This window comes from Artemia franciscana, chromosome 2 (genome assembly GCF_032884065.1).
Source record: "Artemia franciscana chromosome 2, ASM3288406v1, whole genome shotgun sequence".
NCBI lineage: Eukaryota > Metazoa > Arthropoda > Branchiopoda > Anostraca > Artemiidae > Artemia > Artemia franciscana.
In genome coordinates this window covers 39858781-39883843 of record NC_088864.1, presented here as the reverse complement: position 1 = coordinate 39883843, position 25063 = coordinate 39858781, and the positions used below count along the sequence as shown (strand labels likewise).

At 34.9% G+C, this 25063-nt stretch overlaps 1 protein-coding gene across 1 annotated transcript in view; it reads right to left on the bottom strand.

Annotated features, from left to right (window-relative positions):
• Positions 1-8074: 8074 nt before the first annotated feature.
• The window catches only part of LOC136041482 (glutamate receptor 1-like), a 254832-nt gene continuing 237843 nt past the window's right edge, over positions 8075-25063 (bottom strand). Inside the window, exons 16-18 of the mRNA XM_065726181.1 lie at positions 22300-22470; positions 16384-16521; positions 8075-8194 (exon numbers count right to left, since the gene is read on the bottom strand). Of these exons, the coding sequence (XP_065582253.1) occupies positions 8123-8194; positions 16384-16521; positions 22300-22470 (381 nt within the window). The 3' untranslated portion in view covers positions 8075-8122. The remainder of the gene's footprint in view (positions 8195-16383; positions 16522-22299; positions 22471-25063) is intronic.

Genomic DNA, 25063 nt, shown 5'->3' with positions numbered 1-25063 from the left:
ATTAAAAAGACATAGACATGGCATTAATTTCAAATAGTTCCAACAACGCCTTTGATTCTGCTTTATGTCGGCATATATTTAATAATCCGTCCCCCACGATACTTTTTGAAAAATCTTCACTCATCAGTAATGATTTCGGGATAAAATATGTGATTCGAGAATCAATCGAAATTAATCTCAAAATAAATAATAATATTTCTTTGAACGGGGACTTAGGGGAATACTCACTAAATTTTTTATACTCAAATTTAATTAAAAATGATCAAACAGAATATTTTACTAAACCGATTTATAATAGTATTGAACCAAATACGAAAAGGCCTTTGAGACAGGCTGCTAAAAAAGCAAGGTTGGCTCTGAAAAATTGCATTTAATCACTTTGTTCGCTTTAGTTTGAATGAATTTATATTCTTACTTCATTCTTTTTGTCAGTCCTGGTTGAACTTCGCTAAGGCTGTTTTTAAAAAAGCTTAAAAAACATTATTTAGTTTTAATTCTTACAATTTAATGTAAGTTTGTTTATTTATACGTATTTTCTCTCTTGTTCTCGTATTGTGCTGAAGACGGCCCTTGGACATAGGGCCGAAATATTCACAGAACTGATTTCCACTGTCTTGAAAAGATTTTCCCTATTGTTTCTACTTTGTATTTGTTTGTTATGGAAAGGCAGTGTAGTCTTCGTCGCTATTTTAATGTCTCTGGTACAATAGCTTTAAACATAGAGATGTTGACAGGTTGAACTTTTGTTTCAGACTACTCCTATTTCAGTAGGCTATTACTTAGTGTAATAAAGGGCTAACTTTTCCTCAGCCCTCTCAACAATAAACCCTCAAAGTATTTAACAACATATTTTATGTTTAAACACTGTACTATCATAGGCAACGCAATAGCACTGGCTAAGTAAAGAGTGATAAGGCTTAAATGTGTTACTTTTTTCCTTTCGAACGGAAAGAGTTATCGTAAAAATCGGAGGCGACGTATTTGATTGCAAATTTAAATTCCCAGTGATCTTTTTAGAAGTTAAAAGTAATGGAGGGGCAACCAAACTCCTCCTCTCAACCTTGCCACTTTTTGCTGCCCTCTTCCAAAGATATCCGATCATAATTTTGATAAAGTAATTTTTTTCAAAACAATTGAAAGGTTTAATAGCTATGCCTCTGGGATGGGTATATAGTCCTTGGGTCAACGGCTGTAAGCTATGAAGATTGTTTACTTATAGGTCCAGCTAGTGGAAAAGGAAGGGAGGGAATTGTTTGGTGTGGGGTTTCCAAAAAGGCCAAAGGTGTTAAGGTTAAACTTTCAAGGAATTTTAAGGAATATGTTGAAATAAGTCAAAACACAACTGTCTATGAAAGTAGTCTAAAGGGTGAATCAGCAATATCTCATGAACGGTACAGGTTATTAAGTAGATACTATCAAGGCGAGTTGAGAGGAATGCTTAATTAACCAAAAGATGCTATGCGCCTACTACTACTGCTGCTGCTGCTATCACTGCTGTTTTTACTGCTTTCACTACTGCTAGAGCTAAGGCTGTTAAGGTGAAACTTGCAGGAAATGTCGAGGGGAGTATTGAAAGAAAAAATACCACATATGCCTGCATATTGCCAAAAGGACAATCACCAAAATCTCACAAACGCCTTAGAGCATTAACTCGCAAACGCCTTAAGGTATTAACTCGAAACTTTCAAGACAAGTTGTGGGGAATGCTGACTTAACCAAAAGATACTTTGCGCGTATTACTGCTATTATTACTACTGCAACTGATAGAACTACAGCTGTTTCAACTGTAGCAACACTACCATTACTATTACTACTCTGACTGCGACTGTGACAATGAGCAGTTGTGAATGCGACTACTTACGACTCTGACAGCTCGTGACTGTGGCTACTTCTGATACTTGCTACTGCGGCTAAATGTGACGGTGGCTGTGACTGCTTGCGACGACTTTTGACTGCCACTGCAACTGCAGCTGAGACTACATGAGACCGGGACGACTTGCGACTTGTGATTACTTGCAACTCAAACTGCTTACGACTCTGGCTAATTGTGCCTGTGACTAATTTTGACTGCAACTACTTACGGCTACGAATAATTACGCAAGGCAGGATAAAAAAAAACATTTAGGTGGCCCAAAGGGAGTATCTGCAATAGCTCAGGAATGACTTAGTATATAAAGGTAAAACCTTCAGGGCATTTTGAAGTAAATCAAAAGAAACTATTTGAATCCAGATTGTCAAAAGATCATATATATATATATATATGTAATACTAGCTGTTGGTACCCAGCCCCTCCCCCGCGCGCGTAAGTTGTTACGCTTACGTGCCATTGTAGTTGTGTCCCTGTGTCCCACCTGTGAATATATATATATATATATATATATATATATATATATATATATATATATATATATATATATATATATATATATATATATATATATATATATATATATATATATATATATATATATATATATATATATATATATATATATATATATATATATATATATATATATATATATATATATATATATATTACTACGTAAAACTTGCGAATATACAACATTCTTTGCTGTCACTTTGTCTGTCCATATAAATAGATTGTCAGGTTTACCAACTCTTGAACATGCAACATAATAATTGTCCATGGGAAAACTATCCGTATTCAGATCTATACCGCATTTTTCTAACGATTGCCCTTGAGCTTCGTTGATGGTGATTGCTAATCGAACATTCCCTGTGTCCCCGTCATCATTTATATATCCCCCTGTGCCCTCGGCGTCCTGTTGTAGTTATGTCCCTGTGTCCTCGTCGTCATTTATATTCCCTGTGTCCCGGTCGTCATTTGTGTCCCGGTATCCCAGTCTGTAATTTCTCTTTGAGTGTCCCGGTCGTCATTTATATTCCCTCTGTCTCGGTCGTAATTTGTATCCCGGTCTGTAATTTCTCTTTGAGTGTTTTTACTTTTTAGTTTTTTACCTTTTTTCTTTTTTCAGTTTTCTTTTTCTTCTTTATTTTTCAGCGTCACTATGAAATACATATCGCCGAACCTTTGTTTTTTTTTAACTAAAATCTGGTAGGCATTGATGACCTTATCCAAGTAAATATCCCAAACCCAATCATCATCGCTATTATTTTCAGTTTTGATATGTTTTGACTCTCGCTGTCCAGGTGGATTTTCATCTAACTGCGCGGTTCTGCGTTCTTTAGCCGCAAGCCTGTTTTCATTCTGTTCTTGTGATTCCTCGGCAAGCTTTCTTTTCTTACTTTCTCAATCAGCCGCAAGTCTGTTGGCATAGACTCTTTGAGCAGCTTCCTCGGCTGTTGCCATTGTAGGTTCTTCAGTCATTTTACAATTAGAAATTCCTCTTTCAACGATCTTCTTACAATTAAAAATTTGGCTTTGAACGATTTTCTTAAATACCTGTGTCCTGGTCGTCATTTATATTCCCCGTGTCCTAGTCGTCATTTGTGTCCCAGTATCCCAGTCTGTAATTTCTCTTTGAGTGTCCCGGTCGTCATTTATATTCCCTCTGTCCCGGTCGTCATTTGTGTCCCGGTCTGTAATTTCTCTTTGAGTGTTTTTTCTTTTTAGTTTTTCTTAGTTTTTTACCTTTTTTCTTTTTTCAGTTTTCTTTTTCTTCTTTATTTTTCAGCGTCACTATGCAATACATATCCCCGAACCTTTGTTTTTTAACTAAAATCTGGTAGGCATTGATGACCTTATCCAAGTCAAAATCCCAAACCCAATCATTATCGCTATCATTTTCAGTTTTGATATGTTTTGACTCTCGCTGTCCAGGTGAATTTTCATCTAACTGCGCGGTTTTGCGTTCTTTAGCCGCAAGCCTGTTTTCTTGCTGTTCTTGTGATTCCTCGGCACGCTTTCTTTTCTTACTTTCTCTATCAGCCGCAAGTTTTTTTGCATAGACTCTTTGAGCAGCTTTCTCTTCTATTGCCATTGTAGGTTCTTCAGTCATTTTACAATTAAAAGTTTTTCCGTCCACGATCTTCTTACAATTAAAAATTTGTCTTTGAACGATTTTCTTATATACTTTTAATGACGTCATCATCATAACAACACATGACGACAACTAACTTCATGACGACATGATGAAAGAACCATTCTATATCCAGGAGGTCAAACAGACTTTGCTTGAAACTTTCAAGGAATGCTCAGTTTGGGGGAGTAGGATGTTGGAAAACATCCTAAGAAAACGACACTTAGAAAATCCAGGTTGTGAAAAAAGATTATTTGTAGTATCTTAGAAACGACCAAGAGGGTCAAGTTTAAACTTTCTAGGGATGCTCAGAGGGATTTTGAACTAAATCAAAAGACACTGTGTACATCCGGGTTGTCAAAAAGGCGTATCCGCAACATATTAGCAATGGACTAGGGAATTACGTAAAAACCATCAGGGAATGCTAAGGGCACTGGTGAACTAAATCTAAAGAAACTTTACACATTTAAGTTTCCAAAACGCTGTATCTGGAATATTTAAGGTTATTAAGCAGAAATGTTCAAAAAACCATTTTTGTTAATTTTTATTGGGGGGAGGGGTGCTGTTGAACCTGCTCAACAGACATTATACACATTCAAGTAGCCAAAAAATTGCATCTGTAATATACCAGGAATAGCTAAGAGTAAAAAGTTGAAACAAGTTGGGCATATCGGACATACTGAGGGAGATGCTGAACCAAGTCAAAAAGACACTACGTGCATTCATATAGTCGGAAGAGCGTATCTGAAATATTTCACATACAACGGAGGGTATTGGGTTGAAACTTTCAGGAAATGTGAAACTAAATCATTTGATGTTATGTACATCCAGGAGATAAAAAAAAGTATCTGGAATATCTCAAGATCCGCAAAGTGTATTAACTTGAGACTTTTGGAGAATGTTTCTTTTGAGAGGAGGGTATGTTGGAAAGCATCATAAGACACTGATAGTGTCCAGGTGTCAAAAGGGCTTATCTCTAATATTTCACGAACAACTAAGGGTATCGTTTGAACTTTTAAGGAATGTTCAGAAGGATTTTAATCTAAATCCATAAACACTGTGTACATCTAGGATGTCAAAAAGGTGTATCTGCAATTTTACAGAAATGGACCAGGGCATCACATTGAAACTTGTTATAAATGTCAAGAAATATTTGAGTTAAACCATAAGACACTAAGAGCATCATGATTGTCACAATAGCATATCTACAATATATCAACAGAAGATAATAGTATTTATTTAAAACTTTAGTGAAAGATGATTTTGATTTATACCTGAATCAAAAGCTAGGCAGTACATCCGGTTTGTCGATAGGTTGCATCTACAATGTCTCAGGAATGGCTATGGGTATTATGTTGAATCTTTCACGGAATCCTAAACGGAATTTTAGACTAAAGCTCAAGACCCTACATGCATCCAGGTTTTCAAGATAGAGTAACTGCAATATCCCAGGAATTGGTAAGGTATTTAGTTAAAGATTCAAAGAAATGCTGAAGGAGATGTTGAACTAAATCCAAACACACTTTTTGCACCCAGGTTGTCAAACAAGCGTATCTACATTATTTCAGGAATGGATATGGGAGTTAAGTTGAAACTTTCAATGAATATTCAAGGAGATAACTGAATCATAAGACACCATTTTCATCCAGGATGTCAAAAGGAATGTCTGTGATATCGAAGTACAGTTAAAGGTATATATTAACGGCTCAAGGGGCCAAGCTGAAATTTTGGGCGAATATTTGACGGTAAGATCAAGTAGATTTTAAATTTTGACGTAGAAAGACTAAGGAGAGCTTATCAAGGGAAAAAATTGTGTGAAAAAATGCCGTTGAATTGATTCTTAGTGTTAAATATCTATTTTAATGCTAATCCACTTATTTCAGGCCATGAAGACACCCAATTAAAGCTTTAAATCGGAAACAAATCTAGTTGAATTTATTCTTTACGTCCTACCTTTAATTCTAATTTTTAAACAACAAATCACATTTTTTTAAAAAAAAGGAGCTCTATCCTCCCAAACGAAATTCCTTAGCTTCCTCGAGTATCCCCTTAACATTAATTGAAATTTTACACTTTATTCCATCAGTCGTTTCTTAGATATTGCATATACGCCCTGTTTTAAAGCCAGGATGCCCTGGATGCACACACTATCTTATGGTTAGTACAACATATCCTTAAAGTTTCAACTTGAAGCCATCAGCCGTTTCTAAGATATTACAAAAATGTTCTTTTGAAAATCTGGATGCATGGAGTGCGTTTTGAATTACTTTGACAAATCCCTTCAAATTTCTCTGACAGTTCCAACTTATACCGTTAACTCTTCCTGACATGTTGCAGTTTTGTCATTTTGACACCATGGATACACTTATAGCCTGCAGATTTAGTTCAATGTCCCGCTAAATATCCCCTAAAAGCTTCAAATTAATACGCTTTGCTGTTTCTTAAGTATTTTAGATTTGCTCTTTCGACAACCTTGATACAAATATGTCTTTTCTGCTTTTTAGTTCAAAACCCCCTCTTCCTGTCATGAAAGTAACAATTTGATATCATTAGCTATTCTTGAAAAAATCCCTGATATTTGCATCTGACAACCTTGACACGGATAGTGTTATTTGGTTCAACATCCCCCTCAACACTCCCTGAAACTTTCGACTTGTTACCCTTAGACTTTGCTGATAAGCCATAGATACAGCATTTTGACAGCCTGTATACTTATAATGTCACTTGATTACGCTTAGTAGCCCTCCAAACATTCTGTAAGAGTTTCAAGTAAAACCTCTTGCTATTCTTGAGATATTGATAATGCGCTTTTTTGACACCCGAGATTTGCAAAGTATATTTTGATTCTGTTTAACATTCCCTGAAATTTTCAACTCAATGCTGTCAACAGTTTGATGTTGCAGATTCGTTCTTTGACGTATGAAAACAAAGAAAGGGAATAAAAAATGAAAAGAGAAAAAACAAATAGGTGAAAAAACGAGAATATTATCAGCCAGTAGCTAAATATGAAAAACAAGCAAATATTTCGACAAGGACCTCCGCCAAGTCGTCCTCAGTGCTCAAAGAAAACAAAGAAAAAAAACCCAGCAAAATCTAAACACAGCAAAAACACAACTACAATGGCGCGTAACGACTTACGCGCGCGAGGGGAGGGCGTGCTTGGGGGGGGGTGCGAAGTGCCCCCATCAACTAGGTAGCTTTCAATAAAACTTCCTCATACATCAAAAGACAAAAACAATAGAAATTTAAAGAACGAAAAAGGAAAGAATAAAACAGATAAGATCAGGAAAAGGACAAAGAAAGCTACTCTGCTGTGGCATAACCATAATGCTGTTAAACAGAAATGTAAGTTTATTTTGTCATCAAATCAAAATTTTAATTTTGTTTTTAAAAATGTCAGCCGTTTAGATTTAACCTGAAGACATCAGGACAGTCTTAAATCGTAAGCTATCTTGTAGAGAGTCTAAGACAATGTATTAGTATATTTTAAATTGTTTAAAAGAAACTTATTGATTGTTTCTTTATGTTTATCTTTCTTGTATCTCAAAAGTCATTATTGATATTTTTTTGGTCCAGATGTTGTGTATTGTTCTTGTTTTACTTTTATATAAATAGAAAGTAAGTCTTACTTTCTAGTTTTTCAGTTTTTCTTGACAGCTCATATCCATTTCCAAACGCTTTTTCCGTTCTATATAAGTAAAAAAATCATGAATTTTGGTCCTTAATCTTTGAAATCTTGCTTAAAGATCTCAGCCTTGCTACAACTATAGCCATATGAAGTAGGATCAAATCACATTCCTTGCACGGCACTTTATTTTATATTTTATAAAGGCTCAGTTTTTCATTACTTTGCTGTCCTAAGCAAACTGGTCTTAGTGTCTACAATATATCATATATTTCAAATAAACTTGGTTTAATTATATGTTTAATCCGACTGTAAACCAGTTTAAAAATTATGCTAACTTGTATTGACTAAAATCAATTTTCCACTGAATTCAATTCCTTCCTTGAATACAGAACAGAACTCGATATGGAAAGTGACGTACAAAGAACATTTTTTGATCTTCTGATTTGGTATAGTGTAATAAAGTTTATTTTACAAGTTAGAAAATCATAACTCAACCATGAGGTTCATATCCACTAGCTATTGATTTCCTTAGCTTCACCTTCATAGCGTCATCTAGTGCCATCTAAAAAAGAGATAAAGACAACTTTTTCTTCACAAACGAAAAAAAAAAAAAATTAAATCCAACTTATAGCGAATAATCTGAAAAAATATGTTATGTTTTTGTACAAGTACAACTGATTCGGGTCTTTCCTGGAAGTAATTACAACGCTCACAAAAAATTAGTGTGCGGGATATGTGGAATGCAGGAACATTACCCATAATTCCTGCACAATTCCTGTCCAGGGATAACAGCTACAAGTTTTTCAAAATTGTTGGGCTTACATCATAACTATTTTAGTTTGATTGTCTTGATTAGTACCAGCAGATACTAACCATACAACATTAACTTTTAAATACAGCATGTTGAACCCTTAAGCTGCAATGCATCTACAGCTTTATTTTAATATTCTCTACGATGTGACCATATTAAGAGAAACTTAAAATTTGCACAAGGGCGATCATCTTATTGCAGCAAATAAAAAACACACCCGCAACAATTTTATTACAAAGTCTCTGGGATAATTTAATTTTTGTGTTTCAAAATTATAGAATTTTGGATTGCAAACAGAATTGAGCTTTTTGGAAGGAAAAAGATGAGAATTTATAATCAAGTTTTTGTTCAGAATTGAAACAATCATATTTTTTTCTAGCACCTACGTACCTTGATTTAATGAAGCTTTTATTTACCACCAATGCAAAATTCAACCAAAAAGCGTAAGAGAATCCTTAAGAAATTAGTCGTAATGAACTATTGTCATAGGCAGTGCAATAGTGGTGCCTAAGTAAAGAGCGATGTGGGCACAATGTATTAATTTTTTTTCTTTTAGACCAGGGCACTTCGTATCGAAGGATTTGTCGTGAAAACTTCGAACATGGCTCATTTTATTTGAAATTGGAAGGGCTTGCCCCCTTTTTAATAGTCGAAAGTGATTGGAGGTTAACTAAAACCTTTTCCATGCGCACCATTTCTCTGAACACATCCAATCAAAATTTTGAGACAGCCATTTTATTCAACGTAGTTGAAAGGTCCGGAAATTATTTCTTTGAGGATGACCCCCCCGAGCCCTCAGGGCAAGGGTTTTACGTTATGCCCTGGGGAAATATAAGGTTTATATAGAAAGGATGATCGTATAAATTTGGAAGGGGCTCATTGAATTGATAATCAGAAGTTTAATGTGCTTTTTGAGATTCAGAGTGATGGGAGGGTCGATACCCCTCCCCCTTCTTACCTCGTACTTTCCAAAAATATATTTCATAGACATTTTGAAATGGTGTGTCGTAGAAACTTCGAAAAAGACTCATTCAATTTGTAGTTGAAAGGGCCAGTGCCCTTTTTAATTGTCGAAAGTGATTGGAGGGTAACTAGCCCCCTCCCACGCCCACCATTTCCCAAAACACATTCAATCAAAATTTTGAGATAACCATTTTATTCAACTTAATTGAAAAGTCCGGAAATTTTGTCGTTGAGGATGACCCCCCCCCCAGAGCCCTCAGGGCAAGGATTAAGTTATATCCTGGGAGCATATAAGGTATGAATAGAAAGGATCATCGTATAAACTTCGGAAGGGGCTCATTGGATTAGTAACCAGAAGTCCTAGTGCCCTTTTTAAGATTCACAGTAATGAGAGGGTGGATATTCCCCCTCCCCCCGATACCTCGTATTTTCCTGAAATACATCTGATAGAAATTTTGAAGTGGCATTTTTTTGTCGTGGAAACTTCGAAAAAGACTCATTCGATTGGAAATTAAAAGAACTATTTTTGTTCGTCAAAAGTACGCTAATTGGAGGGCAACTAACCCCCTTCCCACGGCCACTATTTTCCCAAACACATCCAATCAAAATTGAAGAGAGCAAATTTGTTCAACGTAAAAGAAACGTCAAGAAAATATGTCTTTTAGGATGACCCCCTCAGAGCCCTCAAGATGCATTTCCCCGAGCTCATCTAATTTTAATTTTAATATGGCCATTTGTTGTCATAGGAACTTCGAAAACAGCTCATTCGATTGGAAATTGAAAAGGTCAGTGCTTTTTTTAATGGTTGAAAGTGATTGGAGGGGAGCTAACCCCCTTCCCGCGCCCACCATTTTCCCAAACATATCCTATAGAAATTTTGAGATAGCCATTTTGCTCAAAGTAATTGAATGGTCCGTAAAATATGTCTTTGGGGTTTTTCCCTCCAAAGCTGTATACAGTTGTACGTTATGCCCTAAGGGCATATAAGGTATATATAGAAAAGGTGATCGTATGAGCTTCAGAGGGGCTCATTTGATTCATAATCAGAAGTTCTAGTGCCTTTTTGAAGAGTCGGAGTGATTGGAGGATGGATATCCCCCAACACCTCTTTTTTTACTGAAATGCATCTGATAGAAATTTTGAGATGGCAATTTGTTGTCGCAGAAACTTCTAAGGCAGCTCAATCGATTGGATATAGAAGGGCTCAGTACTCTTTTAATAGTCCAAAGTGATTGGAAGGCGATACCCCCTGTCTCTTGCCCACCCTTTTCCCAAACACATCCAATCAGAATTTCAAAATAGCCATTTTGTTCAACGTAATTAAACGGACCGGAAATTTGTTTTTTTGAAGATGACAAGCCCACCACAGCCCTCAGGGCAGGGTAAGCTATGCCCTGGGGGATATTAGGTAAATATAGAAAGAGTGATAGCAGAAACTCCGGAGGGAACTTGTTGGATTGGTAATCAGAAGTTCCAGTGTCGTTTTTAAGTTCAGAGTAATCAGAGGGTGGATAGCCCCCACCCCTCCAATCTTCGTATTTTTCCGTAATGTATCTGATAAAAATTTTGAGATGGCATTTGCTTTCGTAGAAACTTCGAAAAAGGCTCATTCGATTGAAAATCAAAAGAGCTAGTTCCCTTTTCATTAGTCAAAAGTGATCGAAGGCCAACAAATCCCCCACCCCACAGTCATCAATTTCCAAACCCCATCTAATTAAAATTTTGGGATAGACATTTTTTTTTTTACTGTAGTTGAAAGGTCTGGAAATTTTGTCTTTGACAACCCCCGTACCTTCTCAAGACCAGAGCATAATTTGCACTATGCTGAAAAAAATGGCTGTGGATTGTCAGTTTAGTATAATACATATACTCATATATATTCCTTAAATTTTTAATAATGTTAAATTTTAAAAAGTTAAACATTCTAACGTATTTTGTTTATTCAAATCATACAACAAATAACCGAGTCAAACTCAAAATGAGCAAAAACTAACAGGAGTAGGGCTTGCAACCCACATGCCTTCTCAAGACCAGAACACAATTTGCACTTTACTAAAAATAAAATATATTTAAAAGGTTTTCAATTTGTTTTCACTTTTTAATTTTTTTTTACTAGATATATCAAGTGGGAAGATATCCCCCTTGCACTCCAGTTACAGAGCTAGTGTCTGATATCCTTTTTAAGGGTAGCAAGAGAATGGAGATTAAACAGCCCTTCTCTTTAGCCCATTCATTTTCCATGCACATCCAGTCAAAATTTTGAGACAGCCATTTTGTTCAGCCTAGTAGAACGGTCCAGCAACTATGTCTTTAGGGATATTAGGAATGTCAACTCCAACAATTATGCAATTGGCCTAATACTTAAAACTAAATATTGCTTTAAAGAAAATCAAAAGGCATTGTGTTAAATGGTTGCCAATAAGACACCTCAGCAATATATCGAGAATCAATGGGGGGTACTAAGTTGAAACTTCTGGGGATACTACTATTACTACTTCTATTCTTACAATTTAAATAAATAAAAAGAGTGTAAGTATATGTCAAAAAGCATAGATAGAATATTTTGGGAATGATATTAGGTTTTTATTTTTCAGGTCAATTTCAGAAGCTATACAAATAAATTAATAAATATTGTTTGTGTCAGGATTGAAAATTGTTAGAAAGTTTCTCCAGCATACGAAAAGCAACCCATACTATGGATTCTTATAGAAGAAAACTTAAAAGATATACAATATTTTTACTCCGTGAAAAAGACTATGTCAATATAAAACGAACAAAAATTAATTTAAAAAATTTTTCCACCAGACAAGTTTCTCAAAGAAAAGTGCAAGTTTTACAAGTTTTTCAAAATAAGCGCAAATATTATTCTGGTCTTGAGAAGACATAGGGGCTTTCAGCCCCACTTATGTTAATTTTTGCTCGTTTGGAGTTTGAATCGGCTATTTATTGTAATTTCTGTTCATTTTGAGTTTCGTTTATTTATTGGTAGTGATTTATGGTAGTTATACGTTTGGAATATTACTTGACTTTATTTTTCTCCTTCTTGGCTTAATGGAGCTCTGCTTTTCTTTGAAAAACCTGTCTTGTGGCGAAAGTTTTTTAAATTAATCTCGAAAAACAGTCCTTAGCAAAGAAACACACTTGCTTATTTGAAAAAAAAAATATAGCATTATAAACGGTTATTTAGCCTATTGTAGAATATGCATGCATTAAAGTCTGTATGTTCATGTGTCGTACTTTTTATGCAACCCTGTCCAGGAAAATAGAAAATTTGTAATATTATGGTGGATTTTAAAAATAAAATTGGAATATTTCCAATGCCTACTGTCTTGGCGAAGTTTTTATTTTTTATTTTTTTTGCATAATTACAGAACTCTGTAGTGAGGAGAAACTGGGAATTTTCAATACAACTTTTATGTTAACTCGAAAATTATAATTACATTTTTTTTCTTGTACAAAAACAGCTTGATTTAATGAAACTTTCACCTACAATACAAAAATTCCACCGAAATTCCTAAGAGATTTGTTATGTATTTAATCATAAATGAAATAACAATTTATTAAAAAGGCCTTTGGGAGTTCCTTATTTAGGAAAAAAATATGCGCCTTAAGCGCATATTTTTAAGCCTCTTAAGCTCATATATCATAGAATAAACAAAAAATGAAGACCATACGTTTCAGCATCATCCAGTTTTAGAGCGAATCTATCAACAAAATACAAAAATTGCTATAAGGACTATAGGGCATATTATTGTGATTTCGAAAATACAAGAGGAATATTTCCATGCCGAGAGTTTTTGAGAAATTACAGTAAAATTAAAAAGAGAATTTTTGTAACTTTATAGAACTTTTGAGCGAAAGAAAACTGAGAATTCTATTGTAAGTTTTTAAGCTAAGCTGAAAGCATAACTGTATTCTTTCAAGCCCTGACACACCTTGATCTTTTAAGGGCTTTTTGGAAAAATGCAAACATTGGCTAACAAATCCTAAGAAAACTATTACACATTGTATCATAAACAAAATATCATTTTGCAAAAAGAGAAATCTTCAAGAGTCCCTCAAACTTCCTCATTTCAAGAATACTTTGCATCTTAGAGAAAGAAAAGGTTAATTTTTGTTTGCTGCATCAGTTGGATGGTCTAAATAAAAGAAAAAGTGTATATCCAGAATTTATTAATTTTGTTTTATAACATCAAGGGGAGAATCATTGAAACGAGAGTCGTTAGGAAAGGATACCTTATCTTCTTACATTGAATAAAGGGGGATTTACGGAAATAAAACGAAGCACATACTTAATTTCTTAGAATTTCCAAGAATACGAGATATGAAAATAAATTACAAAATGATTTTTACCTCATACCAATTAATTTTGCTACACCACTGCTTAGGTTTGTTGCAATGCAGATCTTTAACTTCTTTTTTTTAAACAAAGATTTACAAACTACTTTGCTCTTGCCATATGTTATTTCTCTACACTAATAGCTTTATCAATATGACGTTGCTCAGAGCAATTTAGCTTCTTCCTTATCAGTTTTTAACAGCTTGGTTCTCGCATGTATTACCGCTACCCCACTTTTTAATTTCTTCTCTCTTCATAGAAAATAGTTCATGATTATGTAACTATTCAAATAAAACAGCGAATATGTTTTTTGTGCCATGTTGCATCTGGGACAGGCTTCATTAGGGGCAATAACGTAGTCAACGAATAAGGTCTAATTTCTTACTACATTTAAGGAAAGATAAAGGAAAATGAGCGGAAAAAAAATTTACATTTTGAAGTTGGTTTTGTCCTATTGTATCTTATTAGTTAAGTTTTTTGCATGTTTTCGGTCAGCTATTCTTTTTTTAAACACAGCCGATATGGCTTTTGCCCTATTATAAATAACATTACGCTGTATTATATACAGCGATTGTACACATGGAAAACACCACTCTACTCCCGTTTGTACACATATAAAGAATTGCACACATGGGCGGTTGGGCGATGCCACAGCAATAATTCACAAATGACCTTCATAATTTTGCTAATAAAGTATTCTGTTTTCGTCATGTTTTGTTGTCATTAAACTTCACTTCTCGAGTGTGTTTTATATAATGCACAAGTACTGGGTTTTAACATTTTATTGGGATGTTTCCATATTTCTGAAATTATATTATCTTCTACTCTAGCTTTTTACAGGGAACTTCAAACTTAACAAATATTACGTACTTGAAATCAGCTACAACTTTAACTTCCCTAAATGCATTGTAATCCTTTTATAACTTAAATTCTATTGTTTTTAACCCAGAGTTCGTCGAGATTCAAACAGGGTTTTATTTAAGACGAGGATGACCTTTGCTAGCTTGATTTTAAGCCTTGGGATAGGAAATGTTTATAACGGTCAAAAAATATGCTATTAAACTCTACTTTCTTCTGTAAATTCTGTAAATTGTTGGTTTTAAACGAGGTTCTCTACATAAGTAAATTGGAAGAAATCGGGATAGTTAAAGTCTTAGTTCACATGAACATAATCAGCTTGAGTATAAGGCCAAGTTCTCAATCTTTCTTATAAATATTTATTTAATTCGAAGTTACAAATTAATCCAGATTTTACCTTGTGTTTTGGTTTTAACTATTAATTTATGTTAAAACATGGCACAGGGATAAAGCCCAGCATTTCGTCAACTGCAGACAAAATTTACTCCAAAACTTTGAACGAAATAGTTCATTTTTAAAGTTAACAGTTAATCTGATAATATGAAATATCCTTTCACATAAAACTAAGAAAAAAGGGACTCTAAGTTGTGACCTCAAACAGTTTTGTTCATTAAGAGAATGTAAGCATGACAAACCATCTGCTACGTAAATACACACATAATGTTTGCTTACCGGATTGCGAGATTTATAATATTTGCATCCGATTGTGTATTAGTAGGTAGTCATTTAGTTAGAACAATTAATGATTCTTCTACTTTTAACCTGTCTAATTAACATGTGCCTTTACTATTATTATTGAATTCTTCTAGCATTTCCCATTAAGTAGTACTCTTGCCTTTTTTTGTAAAAAACCTACCACTTTCGAGCACACATCAAAAAATTAATTAAATGAAATCAAGTCTATCTGACAAAAATATAGCAATACAAGCTTAGATGACGGATTAGATGAAATTTATATGAAAAATATTAAAAATTGTGGAGCTTTCTACGAATCACGAGGTCCTTGCGTAGGCTACATACCAGACCCTAACTAAACACCAGTCCTACAAAAAGAGACTCCCTTTTCCATGCTAAAAATAAGTTTTACGCGGTCTCTCAAAAAACAAATTTTCATACTAGTATCAAATTTAATGTGAAAAAAGAAGAATGGAGCATACCCTGATGCACCGGTTCGTTAGTGCTGTCTTAGGGAATAATTAGCCGTTTGCCTGATTCTGTTGAAAGTTGATATAGAGACACATTAACGTGGGTAATTTCGAATATAATTTTTTCTTTTACTTTCACCGTCCAATATAAGGGTTTATCCCTTTTCAAACTGTTTATTTAAGGTTTTTAATTGCTTTTAGGTCGAGAAAGAATGTAAAATGTTGCATAGGAATACAAATAAGCCATATTACGTGTTAGGGTGGCTTTCTTATAAGAAATTCGACTTGCTTTGCATTTATAAGAGCTATTTTTAAAACCTTTTAAATGAAAATACATAAGAGATTGTTCTTAATTTTTTATCGTCATTTTTAAAACTGATGTATTTTCATTCTTAGTCCATCTCACGCTATAGTTTGGTTTCATTGCAACTGTAACAGCTTATTGCTAGAATATAGCTTGCTCATAGAGAAGAATTTTTGCCCAGCTATTTGGTATGTATGCTTATGTAATGCTTAATTCTAAGCAATTTTTTTTATTGAATTTAACATGGGTATGCAATCAATGCATATAGTATATGTTTTGACAAATTTAAATTTCATATTAATCTGTGTCATAACTTAGAAAAATGGAATACCTTTTTTCGCTTGGCTTCAACTCTGGATTTGTAAATAAATTCAATCAACGCAACCACCATAGCTAAAACAAGCCCTCCAATGAGAATGTAGAAAATACCAGCAACATTGCTTAAAGACAATTCGTTCTGTGACGTGTCCTGAAGATAAAATGAACTATTATATTAATAATATGATTTTTTGTCTTTTGGAGGTGGAAGGTAAACATAGTGAAAAATATGGCGGATTTGTACAAACAGAGAGAGAGAGAGGAAAGAGATAGAGATAGAGAGAGAGAGAGAGGGTAGGGAGAGAGAGAGAGAGAGAGAGAGAGAGAGAGAGAGAGAGAGAGAGAGAGAGAGAGGTAGGGAGCAAACACCAGAGGCAAAGGAGCAATATTTAATAGCAAATGAGAGAGGGGAGAGAAACAAAGGGAGGAATGACTCAGTAGTAGTTCCCTTGGGTTCATTAGTGTATGTTAGACTACAGACTCTTTGAAACATAAAGCAAGTTTTACTGTAGCATAATTGAAGAGCATTGAATTATTATAAATTGCTGTTTATAAAATTGAAATGAAAATATTTAGCGTAATGAGTTGACGGTTAAAGAGAGAAGCGGTAGGTTCCGTCACAAAAAAAAATCTATTTGTTCATATTTTAGTAACACTCTTAAAATTTATTTAAAAGTTATTTTGTTTTACTTGATCTTTGGTTCATTTTTAATATTAAATTTAGGCTTTTCATAAGTTTGAAAAGCGCTACTACACCCTAAATCCTCCGCTCTTTGTGATGAATTCTAATTAATATAAATAACAAAGTATTTCTGATGAAACTAAAAAGATTTTTAAAAAGTAAATACAGATAATGCATGAATAAATACGGAATTCACGGCGGCATTTACATTCGCCTGGTTCTTCGCGTTTTTTAAGACGTGGGGCTTGAAACCTCCAATTGATTGTTTTCAACCAAGGAATTAATTATGCCTGTAGTCAGTAAACAATATGAGCTAGACAAAGTGAGCTTGGAGGAACAGTACACAAGAAGAGAGATTTGAAGCCCCAAGTCTAGAGTCATACTTCATGAAGATTATAGCAGTAGTACTGGGGTTTCACCCCCGTTTTTTTTAAGATAAATGAGCTGTTTTGCTTTCCGTAATTACAATTGCTTAGATTTGCCCATACTATTTTTTTCAATGATAAGTTAATGTCTCGTTGCTTCGTAATAGTTGTTTTGCAATAAGTATGCTTGTAAGCTAGATTCTATTTTAGGCTTCCTGTTGTGGACCATTGAAAGATAATATCAAACAGTTCGTGGTAACGAACTGTAGTAAGGAGCAACCCGGCTCAATAGTAACCAAAACTCCAGGAAACGGAATTTTGATACCAACAGTTACATCAAAATAATCGCGTTTTAATGAAGATTTCAAATATATAAGTTTCATCAAGTTTAGTATTACACATCAAAAGTGACGAGCCTGAGAAAATGTGCCTTATTTTAGAAAATAGGGGGAAACACCCCATAAAAGTCATAGAATCTTAACAAAAATCACACCATCAGATTCAGTGTATCAGAGAACCATACTGTAGAGGTTTCAAGCCACCATATACAAAAATGTGGAATTTTGTATTTTTTGCTAGATGGCAGATTACGGATGCGTGTTTATTTGTTTTGTTTTTTCCCCCAGGGGTGATGGTATTGACCCAGTGATCCTAAAATGACGCAAGAGGGCTCATTCTAATTTCCTCTCCAGTACGTGGTGCAGCACCATTTCCAAGCCATTATATGGTGGCAGCCGTGGTTACAATTCCAATATCTACTGGCAGCAACTAAAGGACCCATCAGTAACACTGATAGTAAAAGAATCCGCGTTTTCCGAAAAGACGATTTAATTTAGCCTACACATTAGCCTATTGTGGATCCATATAGAAAAATTACTGGAAAAAGACGGAATCAATTAAAAATTACGAAAATCAGAATGGGCGTTGCCTAGTTGGACTATAAGAAAAATGAATTAATATATCACGCGACTAGTTAGCTCAGGAAAATAATCAGCAAATTGAGAAGTAACATTTTATCATGAGATAGTATTGGAAGTACAGTTGACCATTTGAAGAAGCATTTTGATGATTAACTCAATGTTGAAATAATGGCAGATAGCCAGAAGATTTACGCAAGGTCAGAAAAGGGACAGGAATTAATACAATTAGACATGAATTTGAACAAAGCTACCACGGTTAACCAGAAAAATCATATTCAGGTCCACACTTAAATGCGACTCCCAATAGAAGTACTCTAGGAAATTCACCATTAGATGGAGCCATATATCTTTCAGGGGGTGAAACAGACATTTCTGACGCATGCGAAAAGGGGAGCTTCAAAACAAAATCAGTAATAGGACGATCTTCAGTACGAACCGTAGAGGGCGAAAAGAATACACTGCAGATTCAAAATGAATTATTCCTAGATAGAGAGGCCCAGGTAAAGAAAATAGATACGGGGGTACAAAGAATACAACTGGGAAGGAGCACACCCGGTAATATGAAAGAAAACGAAACAGAAATAGTGGCGGTAATGAACGAAGAAAAATTAATAAATGAAAATACGAGGAAAAAAACAAATCACCTCTCGGATGCTCGGCAAAATGAAGGGGAGATGGGGGTAAGAGAAAATACAGATAGAGAACGAACAGACTCAGAAAGCGAATTAAGAGGATATAATGACAAAAGAAACCAGAGTAGATCTAGTAGTGGGAGTAGTAGGAGCAGTATGGAATCGAGATCCAGCAGGGGGTCACGAAAAAGTAGTCATGTAGATATGACACAAATTATATTAGATTTCGTGAAGGAAGAAACAGAGATAGAAAAGAAAGAAGGATAGGTAGAAAAGAAAGAGATTTTAGCTAGAGAGCGAAAACAAGAGAAAATTGGAGTAGGTAGAACAAAAAGAGGAGAGAATTAGAATCGCTAGAGAGCAAAAAGAAGAGGCTGATGGAATAGCTAGGCAGCAAAAGGAGGAGGCAGATAGAGAGGATAGAAAACAAACTAATGGAAATAAGTCCACGGAGAAATTCCCAGGGGCCTCACAGATCGTCTACAGTAGAGTTAATGAATACAATAAACCTTCAGCCAATGAAAAAAATGAAGATGTACATTTATACCTATGCAGTTTTGAAAAAACGACAGAATTAATAGGATGGCCGAGAGAAAACTGGGTGACGACAATTCAGCCCTTCCTTAATTACAAAGCATAAACTGCTTTTAAGGCATTACCGATGCACTACTCAAGAGATTTTGAAAGATTAAAACAAGCCATTTTTGAAAAGTTTAAACTCTCCCCCGAAAAGTTTCAAAGAAGGTTTAGAAGCGAAAGAAACCGAGACAACGGAACTTACAAGGAAAATGTGCACAAATTGAAAGATATGTGTTTAAAATGGCTGGACCTAGAAAATTATAGAATGTTAGAAGACCCAGAGGAGATAAAAAAAGATGACGGAAGTGATAGAAAAGACAGTAATGGAAGAATTTTCAGAAAATACCCACAGAGAAATGAGAATGTATTTAAAAGAAAAGAACGTGAGAACAAGCGAAGAAAAGGCGGAACTCGTGAATAGTTGGACCGAAATAAGAGAGGAAGTTGAGGAAACAAAGATATTTCAATATAAAGAGTGTAATAAAATTAGGCACTATATCAAAGAGCGAAAAAAATGCATCTCAGCACAAACAAAGAGAAGTAACTTTCTATGACAGTGGTGCTAAAGGCCATTTTTCAAGGAATTGCCTCAGTAAAGATGATCAAAACCGCATAAAACGAACCGCATAAAACGACAGCCTGGGCCATGGCCCATAAATTAAAAAATAAAGCGTATCTGCCGAGTAACATAAAATATATGGAAAATTAAACGGCAAATTAGTTGAAATGGCAATTGATTCTTGCAGTGACCAAAAGTATGTGCGAACTGAGCTAATTAATACAACGAAGATAGACCTTAAAAATAAAATTACAACATTATGGTATTATGGAAATAAGCACCCATGCCCGTCTGCTTCGGTTAGAATAGAAACTGCAAAGAAGGACGATATAGTCCAGAGAAAAACGATAAAAGTAGGCTTAGTACCTACTCTTCCAGTAGATGATTTGGTAAGAGGAGACTTTGGGGATATAGGAAATCTTCTATCCTTTAAAGCGACTTCTCTAATGGTGGGAGATGTGGAAGTGACTAGGCCACATGATATCGAAAATGAAAAGCGCAAAATTGATTTTTCGGAAAAATTTTCAGAAAACAGAATACTTCAGAACACTTTTATGGAAAAACATTCTACTTCGTTGACTATGCAGGGAGGCGGACTGGCTCATAGAAAAAATGGGAGGCTAAGCCACCCTGTCGAAAAAACGAGATTCTTGATATTCCCGTTACTTTGATAATGAGGAAAAATTGGACGCGGAAGGGTCTAGGCCACATATATTGAAAATAAAACATCCAAAATTGATTTTTTTGGAAAATTTTCAGAAAATAATAAATTTAAAACACATGTAACGAATACGAGACATCAACAAGTGCATACCAAAGTGAAACACTCGTTGTACCGGATACAAATAAGAAGAAATTTATTCTAAGCGCTTTTCCTCAAAAAGTTTGAGAAATTTTGGTGTAATATGAAAAACCAAATGTCGGAATTCAATTCCATTTTCACGACGAATTACTTGTTTCTGTGGTAAAAGTAAAAAAAAAACTTCAAGTGAGAAAGAAGATACAAAGCGAAACTACGATTTAAGAATTCATTTTTTTAGCGAAGAGTTAGTTCCTACTACAAAACAAAATCAAAAATAAAAGAGAGAATAGAAAAATCAAACGGAGCTACAGTTAGTTATTTTTAAAACGAGTTTTTCAACCTTTGGTTGCGATGGGCCATGATTTGCTCATTACTAGCAGCAGGACTTTGGTACAGCGATGCTTGAGAAATAATTCATCATTTAGGTGTATTTACTAAAAACAATATAGAAGGATTTCCTTAAATATGAGGAATGCTACTACATCTATCAAATCCCTTTACGCTCAAGTTCAGCATTAAAGCTACTGTTTTACATTAAAATTTACTAGTTTAGTAATAAAAGAGATATTATACCTTCCTTAACTCCCTTATCACATGTTTAGTCTGAATACTTTTCTATGAATAAAGAGAAGGTACTAGGTAAGCTTCCACTGTAATTTGTGTTAATATAAACTGTATTCACTGAAAGTTTAGACAGCTGAACTTAAAAAGTAATATCTTGGGCTTTTAGATATCCCTCACCGTAAAAAAAACTACTGAACATTAATCTACTTTTCTTGCCTAGTAAGTAGATTGTGTCTGTCAGTATTCCTACACAAAAGGTGTAAAGCTCGAAGGTAGATGTCCTTTGAAGCTGGGAACTAGTATAAATATTATAATATATGAGGCATAAAAAACCCGCAGAACTATAAAAAAAAGTACGTTGGCTATTGAAAATTAATTTTTACTTCAAATAAACTGACCAAATTTATGTTGTTATGCAGTCATTTACAATACCGCACGACCGAACCTTTCTCTCTCTCTCTCTCTCTCTCTCTCTCTCTCACACTCTCTCTCTCTCTCTCTCTCTCTCGCTCTCTCTCTCTCTCTCTCTCTCTCTCTCTCTCTCTCTCTCTCTCTCTCTCTCTCTCTCTCTCTCTCTCTCTCTCTCTCTCTCTCTCTCTCCTCTCTCTCTCTCTCTCTCTCTCTCTCTCTCTCTCTCTCAAATATGTGCTAAAAATGTCAATGAAGATCGGTACAGCAAAGTCAATAAGATAAGATTATATTTTGTTGGTCTTTTACGCTTTCATTTCATCAGAGCTTTTATTTCAACAGATGAATGCTTTATTTCATGAACGTATTAAAATTGCACTAAAGAAGGCAATATTTCATAAGAAATTTAATAACAAACCTGCTTATTCGAGCTCGAGCACTCACTTCTCTCATACCACCATTTGTTTTGTAATGTTTGGAGGTCACCGCTTTCTTTCAAATCTAAGACAGCAAGATTGATTTGCTCACGGAGAGGAGATCCCAGGGGAGTGGCTACACCCAATCCCTTTGCATCCAGATTTTGACCAACCTAGTAAAATTTTGCATCATACCAAGACTACTTTCTTTTATGCAAAGACAAAATTAAAACAATGCTAGGAAAAGCGCGGACTGTCAAAAATTTATATTTTCTATATTTTGATATAACAGAACATCAGTTTGAAATTTTTTTCAAAAATACTGCAGAAAATCCATAGGCTTGACTAAAAAAAAGAAACTTAAAATAAAAAGCTAGAAAAAATATAAAGGGAGGTGCACAGTTTCCGAAGTGTTTGATTTTTCTATACGAGCACATTTTTCCTATATTCACAACAGTCTCAAAGAGCATAGTCGGTCCTTGCGCCAGCATAGCTAAACCAATGAAGAAATTCTATTAAAGTGGTTGTGGATTCTATTTTATCCTACTATTCTGATTCAGTTTGGTTTCAAGCCCTGTATTAAGAAATTTTGTCCCAATCCTTAGTTGAAAAATTAAGGAAAATTATATTTTGTGTAAACAATTTAGTTATTTTGTTTTGTTTTGCTCCCCCGTAATTGTCTCTTCTCTAAAGGCCGTTATTCAGAATGGGCTGTGACCAACAGTGTAATCTGTAGTTATATGTGTCGGATCAACGACGGATAAGGTTCCAGCGTCGACCCTGCAGTATGATACTACAACTGCGTTTGAGCTCTGGGATCCGTATTATGAAACTCAGAAAAAATATTGTACCACAACAAATGAAATTGGTAATTTCTTATTTTAGATTATAACTTTTGAAACCAGCACTGGTTACAGTAAGAAACACTTTTTAACCACTTTTCTACAACAATTGTTGCTGTCGTGGTATGTTTCTTTTGTTATTAGCACTATTATTATTCAGTATCACCTTCTCAGTAGCAAACTAATAGAAGGAGTGGGATGAAGGAAAATTGTACTTTGAAGTTTCGGACCATAAATTTATGAACGAACTTAATGAACAGTTAAATGTACAAATCAAAAATTTCAAATAGTGCTTGCCATAAACGGAAGTAGTGATGCCACTCTGCTTTTGAACATACAGATAGGGGGTTGACTATTGAAGCTACTAGCCTCTCAATACGTTATTACGCACATCAGGGTCTGATGCAATAGCGCACATTTACAGTACACCTGTCTTTTACGTAGTTCAGGTATAGGGTGACGCAGTCTCGCGTGACTTTGCTTCTATATTTCTATGTTGTTATGCTTAACAAAACCTAATGGTCTAGGAAAAATCTTCAGGGAGCCTGCTAAATAAGATTTCCTTGGTTTTTTACCTAATGGTTTCTTTTGAACAAATCTACGTAAAATCAAGATTTCCTTGGATTTTGTGTTTCAAAGCCTCCGAGGGTCAGGCCTTCTTTACCCCCAGGATATTTAAGATTGTTCTTTAAAAATCTCCAGGGGCTTGTTTACTTCAGGATTTTTAAGATTGTTGTGTCAGAGTTTCATTGATTCTTTTTACAAAACCTACGAGAACCAGGGCTTCTTTATTTCAGGATTTCTTTGAATATCCTTTGAAAAAACCTTCAAGGCTTCCTTACACACACCAAATCTAGATTTCCTTTTAAAAACCATTAGGAGGTCCCTCCCGCCCAAGCAAGGACATGACCCTTACATTATCAGAATATATATTCACCATTTCATGGAGGAAAATGTGCAGCCATTTTCTCTGTGCAAAGCAGTTAGAGAGGCTATTGATTTTATAGAACAAAGAATCCCCATTATTTCCTGGACAAAATCTGCTGCTATTCTAACGTGGAAAACGAGTGATTCTATTATCTACGGGGGACATGAAAACAGCTATTAGAACAGAACTTCCATTAGTCTTACACAAGATTTTGGACGTGCCACATCATTTTAAAATGGACACTCCCAGAAATTTGAAAGAAAATTGGATTTCTGCTCATATACTGGTGAGTCCTTCTTTCTCTACATCCCCCACCAACCGAATTTGAGCTACTAGAACTCTCGTATATTAGAAAAACATCTAAAAACTCATCCCATCTTAAAGTTTTTATCACTGATAGAACAAATTTATTTTCCCGCAAAATTTATTAAAACCACTTTCAAGCAAGTCAGTAAAAGGCATAAGGTGTGTCAAACCGTCAATGATGCAAAGGCATATTCTTGCCCAAAAGCTGCTAATACACGTGCGTCTCCCTCTTTCTATACCTCACCTCCACCAAATTTGAGCTATCATAATTCTCTAAACTCGATAAACATCTAAAATCAATGCCTAACCTCTCATAAAAAGTTATTATTGATAGGATAATCTTGTTTCCCCGCAAATTTATTAAAACCGCTTTGAAACAGATTGTTCAAAAAGGTATAAGGCGTTTCAAACCGTTAAAGGTCCAAATGGCCTTTTTTTCTATCGGAAAGCTGCTATTATGCTGGTCACCTCCTCTTTCTTTACCCTTCTTCTACCAATGTAACCTAATATAACCTTCTATATTGAATTAACAGCTAAAACCCATTCCCCTTCCTTCCTCCTAATGGGTAATTCTCACAACGATACAATAATTATATTTTCTCGCAAAATGTATACTTTTGTCGTCTGTTATTTCAAAGCCCTTTTCCGCTAATCGAAGCAGCCTGCTAAAAAAGGTATAAACCTATGCGC